Source organism: Calidris pugnax, unplaced genomic scaffold (assembly GCF_001431845.1).
Source record: "Calidris pugnax isolate Ruff unplaced genomic scaffold, ASM143184v1 scaffold30, whole genome shotgun sequence".
NCBI classification, from domain to species: Eukaryota; Metazoa; Chordata; class Aves; order Charadriiformes; family Scolopacidae; genus Calidris; species Calidris pugnax.
In genome coordinates, this window is record NW_015090776.1 from 4278681 (window position 1) to 4293009 (window position 14329).

General features: G+C 52.1%; 1 protein-coding gene across 3 annotated transcripts in view; it reads left to right on the plus strand.

Annotated features, from left to right (window-relative positions):
- Nucleotides 1–10939, plus strand: part of CPNE2 (copine II) — a 52576-nt gene extending 41637 nt beyond the window's left edge. For all 3 annotated transcript variants that reach the window (XM_014947428.1, XM_014947419.1, XM_014947410.1), the window contains exons 13-16: nt 3376–3427; nt 4643–4776; nt 9212–9448; nt 10348–10939. In XM_014947428.1, the coding sequence (XP_014802914.1) occupies nt 3376–3427; nt 4643–4776; nt 9212–9448; nt 10348–10455 (531 nt within the window). In that variant the 3' untranslated portion in view covers nt 10456–10939. The remainder of the gene's footprint in view (nt 1–3375; nt 3428–4642; nt 4777–9211; nt 9449–10347) is intronic.
- Nucleotides 10940–14329: the final 3390 nt, after the last annotated feature.

Below are 14329 nucleotides of genomic sequence, written 5' to 3' on the forward strand. Positions count from 1 at the left end.
CCCTTCCAACCCAAACCATTCTAGGATTCTATGACCCATCAGTTGTCTCACGTTAGGTGTGGGGGCATCCCCCGTGCATCACCCTGAACCCTCCAGCTCCAGCTCACGGGGTCTGGGCATCACCGTCTCGCCTCACTTGTTAAAGGCTTCTTGTCAATCAAGGCTCATTGGGTAATTTCAAAGCCAAAACAGCGGTTCTTCATTGAAACCTGTGCCCTCCCCACCGGCGGGTAGTAGTGGGGCCAACGATACTCCCAGGGGGACATGACAAAGGGTGGCTGTTGTACCCACAGACCGGAGTGAAAACGGGGAGGATCGTTAAGAGATGAGTCGTATAAATCGCTCCCGTTGCCATGGCTCCCCCAATGCTTCCGAAGCGCCCGTTTAAGTGAGATGTTTTGCACACAAAAGTCTCGTTGGAAATGTCAAAGAACATCTTGCCATGTAACAGCTCTGTACAGAGCCTCAAGCGGTTTCCCAGCAGGGAACAGGAGAGGGAAGCAGATGGATTGTGGTTTCTGGGGGATGAGCAAAGGCAAGGCGGCAGCGGAGAGGGTGATGGTTAACATCAGAGCCCCACCAGTTGCCCCGGGTGTGTAAGAGAATCATAGAATCACAAAATTATTTGGGTTGGAAAGAACCTTTAAAGACCATCTAGTCCAACCCCCTGCAATGAGTGGGGACATTGCCAACTAGACCAGGTTGCTCAGAGACCTGTCCAACCTGGCTTGGAATGTTTCCAGGGATAGGGCAGCCACCATCTCTCCGGGCAACCGGGGCCGGGGTTTTGTCTTCCTCATCGTAAAAATTTACTTCTTTTATCTCATCTGATGGGATTGGCCAAAGGAAATGTCTTTGTGCCCACAGAGCTTGGCCTCTCCAGCCAAAGCTGGTGGCTTCAGTGACAAGCCACCCCCCAGGGCTTTGCATCCATTTGCCTTTTTTTTTAATCTATAGAGAAACTGAGTTGTGGCAGGAGTGGGATTGCTGAGGGAGGTGGCAGAGAACTTTCTGCAGGATGGGTTCCCCAGGGTTCCCCAGCACAGGCTCTGGCCATGCATCCATAATTCCTGATAGGAAAAGATGGAGCTACCCCATCCAGGACTTGAAGAGGACACAGGCTGGCTGCAGATGAATGTCTTACCCTTTGGGGTGGTTTGAAAGATTTTCTCCCTATAGGTTACTGGTGAATGCGATACCTGTAGGTGCTCTATATACGTTTAATTGGACTCTGTTTTTCAAAGTATGAGCTGAATAGGGAATTAGATCCTTTTTTGTTGTTATTTTGAAGCCCTCCTGTTGAATTTTCTGGCAGGGATATATACAGAGAGAGAGAGAGAGAGAGATAAAATCTGTAAAAACTCCAGAGGAGATTTTGCAACACTTACCCCACACAGGGGGTCTGCTCTGTAGATGGTGAGGAACACATCTCCAGACCATTCTGTTGCTGCTTAAAAGAAAGAGAAACCCCTTTTTTTGCAGTACAAAACATGGAAATATTTTTGCTTGCCTTATCTATAAATACTCCTATGGCAGAATTCTGAACATCTCCTAAAAAAAACAAAACCAACTCTTTACAACCGAAAATAAGAAATTTGAATTTGAGTATCTTGCCCAGAATTGAGGCTTCTATGAGAAAGGATATATGCAAGATCAAGTAACGCGTTTCAGACTGTGTCTCCAGCCCTGGGGTTCCGGGTGGCCGGGAGCGTGACTGGTTGTGCTCAAGAGGCACGGAGCGACCCAAGCAGGCTGTTGACGTTCGCTGGTCCGACAGCTCGGCAGCTTTGCAGCACGGGGAGGACTTTTGGTTGACCTACTTTTGTTTGGTTGCTATTTCCCACCCCACAGCCTCTTGCAAAAATAGTTTCTGCTGCTTTCGACACAATGCCCAGTATAATTGGAAAGTCTGAATCAGATGCGTGTTGCTTTTGCAGTCTCAGGAGGACTTCTGCTTCACATGGTGCTTTAGAGGACGGTCGTTTTGCCAGTATTATGAATACACATGTCCCGAAGCGATCCCCTGGATGAGTAGCTCAGCAAACCACCACCCTTCTGAGAGGGAGAAAATATCCTTGTTTTATAACTCTGGCATGAACAGAGTGGGATTTTTTTGTTGTTTCAGAGCCCTTTAGGTGGTGGCCTGAAAGCCCAAATCACCCCCTTCAACCTTCAGAGGTGCTGGAAGAGGCAGTGACGTGTCCTTGGTGCTCCTGGGAGTCTGTTGGCTTTTCAAGGTGCCTGAATTGCAGGTGCAGAGTGAGGAATCCCTAAGCCCCAATGTCTGACGGTTGTTACCCAAGCAAACTGTTGACCCCTGCCAACATTGGCAAGGCTCATATTGGAGGTCAGGAGTCCAGGCTGCTGAGCTGCCCTGTCATTGCTGGCAGAGACAGGTTCAAACGTTGCCCAGTGCTTTGTGGTTTCTGTCTGCAAGGTCTTGCTGTAGTAGTAGATGAGGAAGGTTTTGAGATTCTCAGTCAGCACTGCTGCTTGGTTTCTCTGGCTGGGGTACTGCAAGAAGCCAGGGACAGGGGTGTGCAGGGCTATCTGCTCTTGCCAGTGCCCCCCAGGACCTCCAGTGACAGCATCTCCCTTGGCTTGAAAGGAGGTTGTAGAAAACCTGAAAGATCTTGCACCTGACTTGGAGGAGGAATGATTTCGTGATCAATGAAAACCAGCTGATATTGGGCTGGGATTTGCTGTCCACCATGCCCAAGAAGTCACATCACCTCTCCCATGCTACCTTTCGCCCTTATGATGACCCAGATGATGAAGCTAATCATCTGCTGGCTTTTTCATGGTAGCTGACATGCCAGATCAGGTCTTCAACCTGCTGCCTCCCTCCTGCTGCACCTTGCCACTGGCAGAGAGCTGGGGAACTGGGATGTTGCCAGAGCTGGAGCCCCCTGTGATGCTAATTGAGTTTTTCCCTTTATAACCTCCAGCAGAGTGAAGTAATTTCTCCTAGTGACTGGTGAGACAGCCCAGCTGGCTGAGGACTTCTCTTTTGCCTGCTTTCCCTCTGGGCAGCCAGTGGGAAGCCGTGTGGACAAAACTACTTTGGTAGTTGTAGAAGAATGCGTGATATGATAATTTCAGGTGGCTCCATGATGGGGGATTGAGGAACCAGTCCAGCCTCAAATGCTGCTCAACCCTGACCACATTTATGTTTGCTGCTCCTTGCTGTTTGGGTAGCAGAAGGCTGGGAAGTGTTGCTGACCCAGCAGGATGGACCACAACATCTGTGACCACCGGGTCCTGCCCCAGGGGAGCATCAGACCCAAACCAGCCTTGCACCATCACCTAAATCGATCATGAGCAGCCTGCTCTGCACTGGCCCTCCATGTTAATTTAGGTCTTTTCTTCTCACAGGTGTCCCATGAATTTGCCATTAACTTCAATCCCACGAACCCGTTTTGTTCAGGTAAGCATCTACCAGGTCTTTGGGACTCCTTAGATACCTTCAGTGTCTTCTGTCCTTCCCTCTGCATTTCTCCAGTAACACTCGGGGATTTTTCAAGGTCTGTTCAGAGACAGACATTAACGGTGAGGCAGAGCACATGCTAAGGGTGCACGCAGAGGAAAGCAGAGAAAACTTGGGGGTGAGTAGGAAGGCCCAGGGTAAAATGCAACTGGATTCAGACAGTGTAAAATCTGCCTTTGCTCTGATGTCTGGTGTGTCCTACCAGCTGTCTGCTCCTCCAGCAAGCCTGCAGGAAACACTAGGCCAGTTCAGCAGATGGGGAATGCAGAGTTAATGTTTCATTTAGCAGCTGAGGGCTGGACACAGTCATGGCTGAAGAACTGCTCAAATCTGAGTGGTGAGGGACCCCAAAAGTCATCTGGTTTGACATCTGCCTCAGCCCAGCAAAACAGGGGCTTGGGCTGCCTCCAGCCCTCACTCGCAGGTTCATGAGAGTTGACTGTGAACATCTGCTTTTCTGCTGCCTTTTGTCCATTCAGTCCCTCTCTGGTATCCATAAAGCATTCCTTGGACCTGATTTATTGCAGCTGTTCTGGGATGGAGAAGCCACCATCCTGCAACTCTTATCAGTGACAGTTTCTACCCAAAGAACTGGTTATCAGCTGATGAATTGTGGAATTGGTCATTTTTGAATTGCACACCTATGCATCCTTTCGGGAGAGCAGCCACTTACCCTGTTCTGATGTGACAGAAGCAGAAGAGTCTCCAACGGCCTGCGGGTCCCAAGCACAGTTTGGGAGCTCAGAGGGTGCTTCTGGGCTTGTTTTGCTTCTCTCTGCTACATCTGTCTGGTTTTTGGCTATGCTCGGAGAGCAGGAGTTGCTTTTGGTTTTGCTCCTCCTCTTTGGCTGATTCTGAGTGTTTTGCAAAAACCCAAGGAAAGCTTTCTTTGACAGTGGGCACTACAAGGGCTCTCTTACCCCAGAAGGTCTGAGTGAGGACCCACTACAAAGTGACTAAAGAGCAAAACGCTGATATTAGAAAATTTGAGTGGTAGAGGATGAAACTTGTGGAGCTGGATGAATTTGTGAGGAGGAAAAAAATAGATCGAGCTTCAGCTCCCATGGCAGCATTAGCTAATGATGGTTAATTGGACTTGTGGTGGGCCTGAGCTGTGGCGCATTGTAATGCTTGGCTCCTCTGCTTTCCCTGAAGGAGTGGAGGGCATTGTCCAAGCGTACTCGGCCTGCCTGCCCCACATCCGCTTCTATGGACCCACCAACTTCTCCCCCATCGTCAACCATGTGGCCCGCTTCGCGGCTCAGGCCACCCAACAGGAGGCTGCATCCGTAAGTCCACGAGATCCCATGATGTGATGGCCACCTTGACGGCTTTGGGCAGGGAATGGCAAAGCTTGAGTTTACTTTCTTCTTACCCTTTGCTGTGGGCAGGGAGGTGGGGTTTCCCACCAAGACCATCCCTGGGGTCCCTGCAGCTGTGGGCTCTCAGTTGGCTGTCGTCACTTCGGCAGAGAACATAGTCATTGCAGATGCTTCTTAGGGAGAAAAACATAAACAACTCGAAAAACTTGATAGCAGGCAACAAAACTGCAGCTGTGGAAAATCAGAAATCATTGGAGAGAGAATTGAGATGGGAGTGGGAGGTGCCATGAGGTGGGCATCCCTTGGATTTACACAGATGTCTTAAGCACTGTCTTAAGTGTTGGTCCCCCTGTCTCAGAGAATCAAACAGCCCTGGCAATGGTAGTGAGAGGGTTGGCCAAGCAATAAGGCTGTCACCATCTGGCCTGGGAAGTCAAATAGGAATATCAGAGATGCATAAAATCATGAATGGTGAAAAAATGAATGATTTCTCCCTAATTCTTACAGGGAAAGCCTGCAAGGCCCACCAGGAATGGCTGGGTGATGGGTATCCCACGGGCCAGTGCACACTGGAGTCAGGGAGCTGAGACCACCCTGGGACAGTGCCTGGGCTGAGGACTGTGAAGGTCTGGAGAGGAAAGGGCTGTGTTCATGGCAGACCCGATTACCAAGGGCCATTCACTGCTGTGCTGGGGCAAGCTCGGGCTCAGGAGTCCCTGCCGTGTGCCAGCCAACAGCTGACAGGAGACAGGGAAGGATAACTTAGTTCTTCTCAATTTTTTTCTTAGAACGTCCTCTGCTGAGCTCCAAGGGGCTTTGCTCTGAGGAAGCAACCTCTGTCCTTATGGATACGTGGGGAATGATAGCCCCGAGGAGCGTGGTCCTTGCTTTCTAAACAGCCTCCAGCTCCTGCTGGGGCAGGATGGACTGAACGGTCCTGGGGTCCATGGGGGGCACAAGGACCGGGATGTTGCTGCCATAGCACGGGTGGGAAACACAACCTTTTACTTATTTCCCATTGACACACAAGAAACAGCTGGAGGAAGCATCTCCTTGTCCTCTGTGAAGATGTGGGGAGATCCGGGGGTGCACACCCAGCCTTGCAATCAGCAGCAGGAGCGAGCGAGCTGGTGCCATAAAGCGTGATGCTTCTGATGTGGCCAAATCTGAACCTTTTGCCAGGAGAAGACCTTTCTGTTACTCACCTTTGAATGGCTTTTTCTCTTTGAGGGGGAATTGCAGCAAAGCCCGGGATGGCTCAGTTTGATCATTGCTTTTCATGCCACTTGGACGAGCAGCGGGCTCAGAGCCAGGCTCCGAGTTCCTGTGCGGCCGCTCCCACTGCTCGGCAATCCTGGAAGTCTCTGTTAATTAGTCCATCAGAGCATTCACATCCATATGTCCAAAAGCTGCTCATTAGCGTGGGGGGCCTCATACGACCATGCTTGGTTGTGCGGGGCCAGCAGGGAGCCGGTGCCAGCCTGGATTTGGAGGGTGAGGTTGAAGGGATGCCTGGATGCCTGTGTGTGCCAGGACCTGCAGCTGTGGGTCCAGCCCTGCCGGTGGTGGCTGGGGCATCCTCTTAGGGGTGTGAAGAGCATCTGAAGGCTGCGAGATGGAGGTGACTTGGGTGCCTGTTGGGTCCCTGTGGCAGGAGGATGGCAGGTCTGGCCTCTGGGTTTTGCTGACTAAGGGCAGTTCAGCAGGAGCTGCCTCAGGGGAAAAGCATCCCTGATTCCTGCCTGGAGCAGAGCTGGAGCACACCCTAAACCTCCTCCCCAAGGGGATCTTTTCCAGCCTTGCCTTGCACGCTGTTGCTCTTTCCAGCTCCAGGCACAAGGAAATGCTGAATTTGGTTTAATTCAGCACAAATCCAGGGTGTTTCTCATTTTTTTCATTTTGTCTCTCGGCATCAGTGGGGGAGGGAGAAGCCCACAGGCTCTGCACTGAGCAGAGGCACTAATCGTATGCAAATTGCACCCCTCTGTTGGCACTAGAAGTTTAATCAAGGGAGATTTTAAATAATGGGCACTAATAGTGCTGTCAGAGGCAAGCCTGGGTAGGCTCAGTCTTTTTTATTTTTTTGGAAGCACAGTGTGTTATTGATGAGGGATCTTGCTCCCCTGGAGTCTTCTCCTCTTCCATCCCATCTTCACCCCTGATGCTGCCGGCCTCGGTGGCCACCTGGACCTGCCCTCCTCTTCCTCCTGCTCCCGCTTGCTCACAGCATTTCAAATAAAACCAAAAAAACTTGTAGTTTTTCCATGGCAACGCAGATCACAAACACTGCAGCCGTCGGCTCTTAAGGGATGGGAGGACCAAAACATGTGGGGGAAGAAGAGACAGAGAGGTTCACACGATTTGACTCTCAAGAAAGGATTAATAAGCTTTGGGGAATTAGAACACACCTTTCCAGCAGGGTCCCTGCATCCAAACCTCCCCTTTTCTTATCCCATGCTGCTTAATGCTGCCTAATCCCTTGAAGTACTGGTCAGGCATGTGAGCCTAATTGCTGATATCCATCAGGAATCATCCCCAAAGCCCCTGTGGATTCAGAGATCAGCCATTTTAGCAACAAAAAGAGGAGAAAAGGGACAGGTTCTGCTGGGTTGGTGTGCTGTGGAGACCCCAGCCTGGGGGGATCCCTCCGTGGAGCCAGCCTGGTCCCTGCCCACCCAGCTCCAAGCTGGGTACGGCGGCTGGAGCCCAGAGGTGCCACCAGCACCCCTGTCATGTTGCCATTTTACTGAGTCCTCCAAAATTGGCATTGCCCATTACTCTCTTGCTCATAATGATGCTCCCCGGGCTTTGAGGCTGATCCCCAGCATCATCTCTTACTCCACTTGGCCTCTGAAATATGTCATGATAAACATTTGGTGAGCTCTGCTTCCTCCTCTTTGGCCGCATTCTTTCCAGCATTTTTCTCTGATCCTGTTATGGATTTCGCAGAAAAAAAGAGAACAAAGGGAAGCAGTCTTTCTGGATTTCTTCTTTTTGACCATGCAGAGGCCAGTTTAGCACTGATTTATTCACAGGTTCTGGCAGGATGGGGAGGAAGGGTCGAATCAGACTAAAGTCATTCCCATTATCAGATTTTACTCTTCCTCCTGTACTGGTTCCCAGACAGGGTCAGGCCCCAGGACTTGTCCTACTTCCACTGATGACCAGTGCTGTCCCCCGTGTAGGAACAGGCAGGTCTTCTCCTGGAGTTTAGTTTTACCCTCCAGACTAGGATGTTGAGGTCCTGCTCTTCAGACCTACATCTCCCTGTGATTTGCTCTGAAAAGCTTGGATTTAGGGAAAAAAAAAAAAACCTGGGCAGTGCTCTGCAGGCAGCAATAAAGCATCAAAAGGGGCTGGGGGGTGGGGAAGGGGCTGGCTTGGGAAACCCTCCTCACCAGCAGCCACGGGTTGGATTTAAGCTCGACCCAGCCTTGTTTGTACTTGGAGTTTAGCACCGGAGAATGTCGAGGGAAGACGACGCCTAGGGAAGGTTTCAGGAGATGTGGGCTGGAGGAAGACCAGGGAAATGGGCTTGGGGCTGGGTTCCCTCCCTTGCTTTTCCAGGACGTCTGCGCTAGCGGTTTTCAGAGGAAATGGAAAGAATGAGGAGAGGAACAATGCACTTTAATGTGCTTAAGTGCTTGTTTTCGTAATTTCTGCAGCACATGCAAGCTGCGTAATGTGCCAGAATTGAACCATTACTGTCCCCTGAGGCGGAGGAGATGAGCTTTTTGGGGATGTGCATGCCTGAGATGTGCTGAGCTGGGTCCAGCAGGACTGTCCATCTGTTTGTCTGTCCTCCCCTAGCTCCTTTCTCTGTGGGAAGGGGACTGGGTGCCAATGCCGCTGCTCTGGCACTTCCCCAGCTTTCTGGTACCCTCCACATCCCCCTTCGTGCCTCTGAGCCCCACGGCTTTGCATGAGAGACAGCCAGCCCTGGGCGTGGGATGGGCCCCCCGCTGGGATGCAGGAGCTGCAGGGATGTGTCGATGGGGACCACCCCGAAATGCACCCCCTGCGTGTGTACACGGGGAGATTTCACCTCCCAGCTGGGCTCCTGTCCCCAGCTCCAAACTCCTGGCCGTGACAGCTCTGCACAGGTTGGGTTTGGGGTTTTTTTTTCATCATGAAGTATAGGAAATCAGCAAAATCTTCTGGAGTTGATTTGTTGTTTGGTTATGACCTTTCAAAAACCTGGGGGAACAGGAGCACCTGAAAGTTCTGGGTGCTGCTGAAGGGGGGTGACACCGGCTGTCCTGAGAAGCAATGCGCCTCATGATCCCAAATTCCCAGGGGACCTTCCTCCCCACAACACACGGAGCACCCCAGCCGCTCGCACGCTTTGGGGCAGGTGCCCCAGCATCCCCCTGGCTCTGACCCTCCGCCCTCCCCTCCGCAGCAATACTTCATCCTCCTCATCATCACGGATGGGGTGATCAGCGACATGGACGAGACCAGGCATGCCGTGGTGCAGGCATCCAAGCTGCCCATGTCCATCATCATCGTTGGGGTGGGCAACGCTGACTTCGCTGCCATGGAGTTCCTGGATGGGGACAGCCGGGTGCTGCGCTCCCACACCGGCGAGGAGGCCGTGCGCGACATCGTCCAGTTCGTGCCCTTCCGGGATTTCCGCAATGTGAGTGTGGGCAGCGAGGAGGGCGGTCACGGGCAGAAAGGGGGTCTTGAGTCTAGAAATGAGCCTGGACTTGGCACAGTCCTGCTGGAGGCAAAAGGCAGAGGGCTGGCACCCTGGCCCTAAACACCACATCCCTGGGGGATGCTGCCACGGACCACGTAAATGAGTGCTGCAGCATCCTCTCCATAGCATGCTCCATCTGAGCAGCCCCCATCTCCACCACCCCTCATCACAGTAACTATTAATTATAGTAGGGTCACGGCAGCGACCTGGGCTTGCATCCCTAAGCCGTGGTCCCATCCCAGCATCTCCCACTTGGGCCTCATCCAGCACCCACATGCTGAGGGGATAAAGCCAAATTGCCCCAGTTGGGGGTCCCCTTCTCCCTGGTCCCCTCCAAGTGCTGGGAGACAGGGGTGATGCTGGCCACTGGCCCTCCACGTGTCCGCTCTGTGGGATGGTCCCTGCTTCCCACTGCCCGATGCGCTGCTGTGTGTTGGAAAACAGTTGATGAAGGAAGAAAAAAAAAAAAAAAACCCAAACCAAACCAAAAGAGAAAAGAAGCTGCAGTTCTCTGCCTGTCTCGGTGGTGCCTGGGCCGGCGGCTGGCACAGGGCTGCCGGAGGGGGGAGAAAATCAGCCTGTGCTTATCTTCCCTCTTTTTGCAATTCAGTACTTGGTTTTTCTAACCTACTGAGCACGGGTTTTTCCTTCCTACCAGAGAATTTCCTCCCGGGGGAAGGTGTAGTGCAGAGTGTAATCCCAGGTGTATAAATGCCGGCTGCCGATAGACTCTGGGGGGTGTTTAAGGAATTGCCGTGGTGGGGCGTTGGGGGTGGCCCAGCCACCTTCTCGGGGTGGCTGTTCTGACGGTGGTGTCTGCTCCCTCTTGCTCACAGGCCCCCAAGGAGACCCTGGCCAAGGCCGTGCTGGCGGAGCTGCCCCAGCAGGTCGTGCAGTACTTCAAGCACCGAAACCTGCCACCCATCAACTCGGAGCCCGCGTAGAGCCGCGTCCCGCTGCATGCCACCCCAGGCCCTCCCTCCTTCCCAACACGCATGTTCCACATGCTTTTAAGAGAAGAATTACCCCCCACCTCCCCCCCAAAACACTTTGTACTTCTTAATTTAATTGCTAAGTTCTTAAAACTCATCCCAGAGAAGCGTCTGGATTCATTTTGTACAGTCCCAGCCCAAGGTAACACTAAGCGGCCAGGCCATGCCCTGGGCCTGCTCCCTCGAGTTGCTTTTCAGTATTGAATGTACTTTGTATAATTTCAGTGGAACAGGATACAATTTTTACAATCAAAACTTGCTTTTTTTTTTCCAAGCAATGAAAACGCTTAATATATTATTATCATTATATGAACCGGTCATCATAGAGTTCATGTGTCTGTGTCGTACCTCTGTCACGCTCTACGGTCATTTTTATACTGTGTACATGTCATTATTTGTTATACTCAGGTTAATAAAGAAACTTGGACATTTAAAATGAGGGTCTGGGACATTTAAATCAACCAGGACAGGTTTGGGGTGATCTGCTGGAGAGCAGCTCTGAGGAGAAAGACCTGGGAGTCCTGGTGGATAATAGGATGCCCATGAGCCAGCAATGGGCCCTTGTGGCCAAGAAGGCCAATGGCATCCTGGGGGGCAGGTCAAGAGAGGTCATCCTGCCCCTCTGCTCTGCTCTGCCCTGCCCTGCCCTGGGGAGGCCCCATCTGAAGCACTGGTTCCAGTTCTGGGCTCCCCAGTTCCAGAAGGACAGGGAACAGCAGAGGGCTACAAAGATGATGAGGGGCCTGGAGCATCTCCCTTCCGAGGAGAGGCTGAGGGACTTGGGTCTTTTTAGTCTGGAGAAGAGAAGGCTGAGGGGGATCTGATCAATGCTTATAAATACTTAAAGGGTGGGTGTCAAGAGGATGGGGCCGGTCTTTTTTCAGTGGTGCCCAGGGACAGGACAAGAGGAAATGGGCACAAACTTGAATATAAGAAGTTCCACCTAAACGTGAGGAGGAACTTCTTTCCTGTGAGGGTGGCAGAGCCCTGGAACAGGCTGCCCAGGGAGGTGGTGGAGTCTCCTCCTCTGGAGACATTCAAACCCTCCTGGACACGTTCCTGTGTGACCTGCTCTGGGTGGCCCTGCTTTGGCAGGGGGTTGGACTAGGTGATCTCCAGAGGTCGCTTCCAACCCCATGTGATTCTGTGATTCTGTCTGGGACATTTAAAGCAGGGGAGCGTGGGCAGCAGTGCCAGGTGGTGGTGTCATCCCAGGATCAGCCCCAAGCCACTGATGCTGTCTTGCTGGAAGGAGACTGGAGGTGGAGGTGAATATATATGTCCTTGCTTCTCATCAGCTCCCAGCGCCCACCAGACTCCCTCTGCCCGTCAGTTGTTGGTTCATAGGTGTTTTCCCAAGCACGTGTATGCGTGCTTGGGAAAACATCCGTGAACCAACAACAGATGGGCAGAGGGAGTTTCATGGTTCACCACTGCTAACTAGAGGAAGGTCTATCTCACTGTCCCCTGTAGCCCCACGGCTCAGCCAAAGAGTGGAGCCAAGGCTGATGGTGAGGCCCCATCCCTCAGGAGAGGTGGGACCACTCAGGGAAAACATTTGCCACCCAGAGCCTTCCTGGAAAGGAAAAAAACCAACCACCACCACTCCTTTCCAAATGGAGAAGCAGCCTTTGAAGGCTGGCTCATTTAAAAATAATGGAGGGGCGGGAGGGATAAAGCACACACTATGTGGTCATGGCAAAGAGAGAACAGTCTTAAAAATGTAAAAAAATAAACCAGACAGCCCCCCCATCTAAATCTGCCACTGAGTGACAGAGTTGCTGGAGCCAGCCATTCTTCTTCAGCATGTTCGCCCCAGGGGCAAGGTCACTGCCACAGCTGCCATCTCCAGAAGGTCTGATTGATCCCTTGCACTCCTCAAGTCCCAGCACGTCTCTTGCTGCACTTCAGTATTTTAATCATGGAATCATAGAATGGTTAGAGTTGGAAGGAAAGGTCATCAGGTTCCAAACCCCCTGCCCTGGGCAGGGACACCTCCCACCAGACCAGGTTGCTCCAAGCCCCATCCAGCCTGGCCTTGAACCCCTCCAGGGATGGGGCAGCCACAGCTTATCTGGGCAACCTAGGCCAGTGCCTTACCACCCTCACAGGAAAGAATTTCTTCCTAATATCTAATCTAAATCTCCCCTCCTCCAATTTAAAACCATTACCCCTTGTTCTGTCACTACACTTCCTGACAAGGAGTCCCTCCCCAGCTCTCCTGTAGGCTCCCTTCCATGTCAGAGGACTTCCAGCTGTAAGAAGGTATGTGGGACCTGGAGATGGCGGGAGGAGCTGGGACAGCTCTGCAGCGTGCACACAAGGGCCAGGCCTGAGAACAGCAGAGATGACTCCGACTCAAAGGCTTGCACAAGCTCAAGGTGCTCCCCAAGTGCCCTAAAAGAAGCCAGGGGGTTCTCAGGCCTGTTTTTAACCAAATTACGGCTCCTCCTGGTCATGCAGGGTCCAACACAACCACCATCGCCCCCTCCGGGTCTCACCTGCAGCCCCCATGGCCACTGCCACCACCTCCCCACACAGCCAAATCCCACTACACATTTCTGTCTCCATCAGCCATTTTGATGCCGTTGCACTAAATACCCCTCAGGAAAAGGGCCTCAGTGTGGTGACAGCCAGGCCAGGCTGCTCCAGCTCTGCAGAGGGGTTGGTGACCGAGGTTAATGCCAGGGGAGGACATCTACATCTCTCACTCCAACTGCTCAGGGCTCTTACACATGCAACTGTCAAGAAAAATGGGCTTTTTTTTTTTTTTGTGTGCACCAGTTCTGTTTCACTCCACAGCTGAGTACGATGAAAGTCAAAAGCAAAGCACTGGGGAGGCAGTGAGTGATCTAACTATTTTCCACCTGGAAGTACCATAATGAGAGTAGCTGCAGAAGAGGCAGGAGCGAAGAGCAGAGATGCCAGGCAGCCCAGAGCAGGGGAGGAACCGTGGGGCGTTTGTACAGATCAGGCTGTGGAACAGGGCTGTGCCAATAGGACGGCTATTTGGCCAAGAACAGCTTCAGTGTGAGCATAACTCTCCTGGTCTCCTTTAGGGAAGTTCAACGCTCAATCAGAGGCATGAATCCTACCAAAGGCCTTCAGCTTTCATCGCCTTTATCCTGGCTGCTCTCTTCCAAGTTGCTTAGCTCAGGGACCTGCCCTTTGGCACGCACCCATTGTCTGTTTTTTCAGAAGCACGCACACTCCAGAGTAGTAGGTAGAGCAGGATGCTGTGAAGGAGACTCCCAAGGACATTTCCACCTCAGTGTGGCCATGACAGCCCACTGACCTCCCGTTAGCAGTGTCTGCACACAGATGAAGAGGATGGGCCCTCAGCTTTCGCAGCCCGCTCCTTGCTCGTGCCCAACTTCCTGCTTCACACCATCCATGAACATACCCAGGTCAAGCTTCCTAAATCCAGTACAACTTCAAAAACCACTGCAAAGGATGTCAAGAGTTCTCCAGCTTCTGCACAAAGAGGTTTGGCTGAAGCAGGGTATCCCCACCTGCTCCGGACTCTTCAGCACGCTGCTGCGGGAAAGCCGAACGACTTGCCAAGCGCTGTTTGGGAGCGATGGCTCCGAGGAGAACGGCCAACGGGCAGCTCCTCAGAACTCACTTGGAACAAGAGTTCTCCATCCCCATCTCTGCTTCTGTAGGAGGCTGCCCTGCACGGCGGTGTGAGGAAGGGGCTGGCTGTGTAGAGCAGAAATTGCTTAATGGAACGGGAACAATTATGAATGGCACAAGCCAAGATTTTAAAAAAAAAAAAAAAAAAAAAACATACAGAATTCTTTTTTGCAAAATCCCTAACCAATCA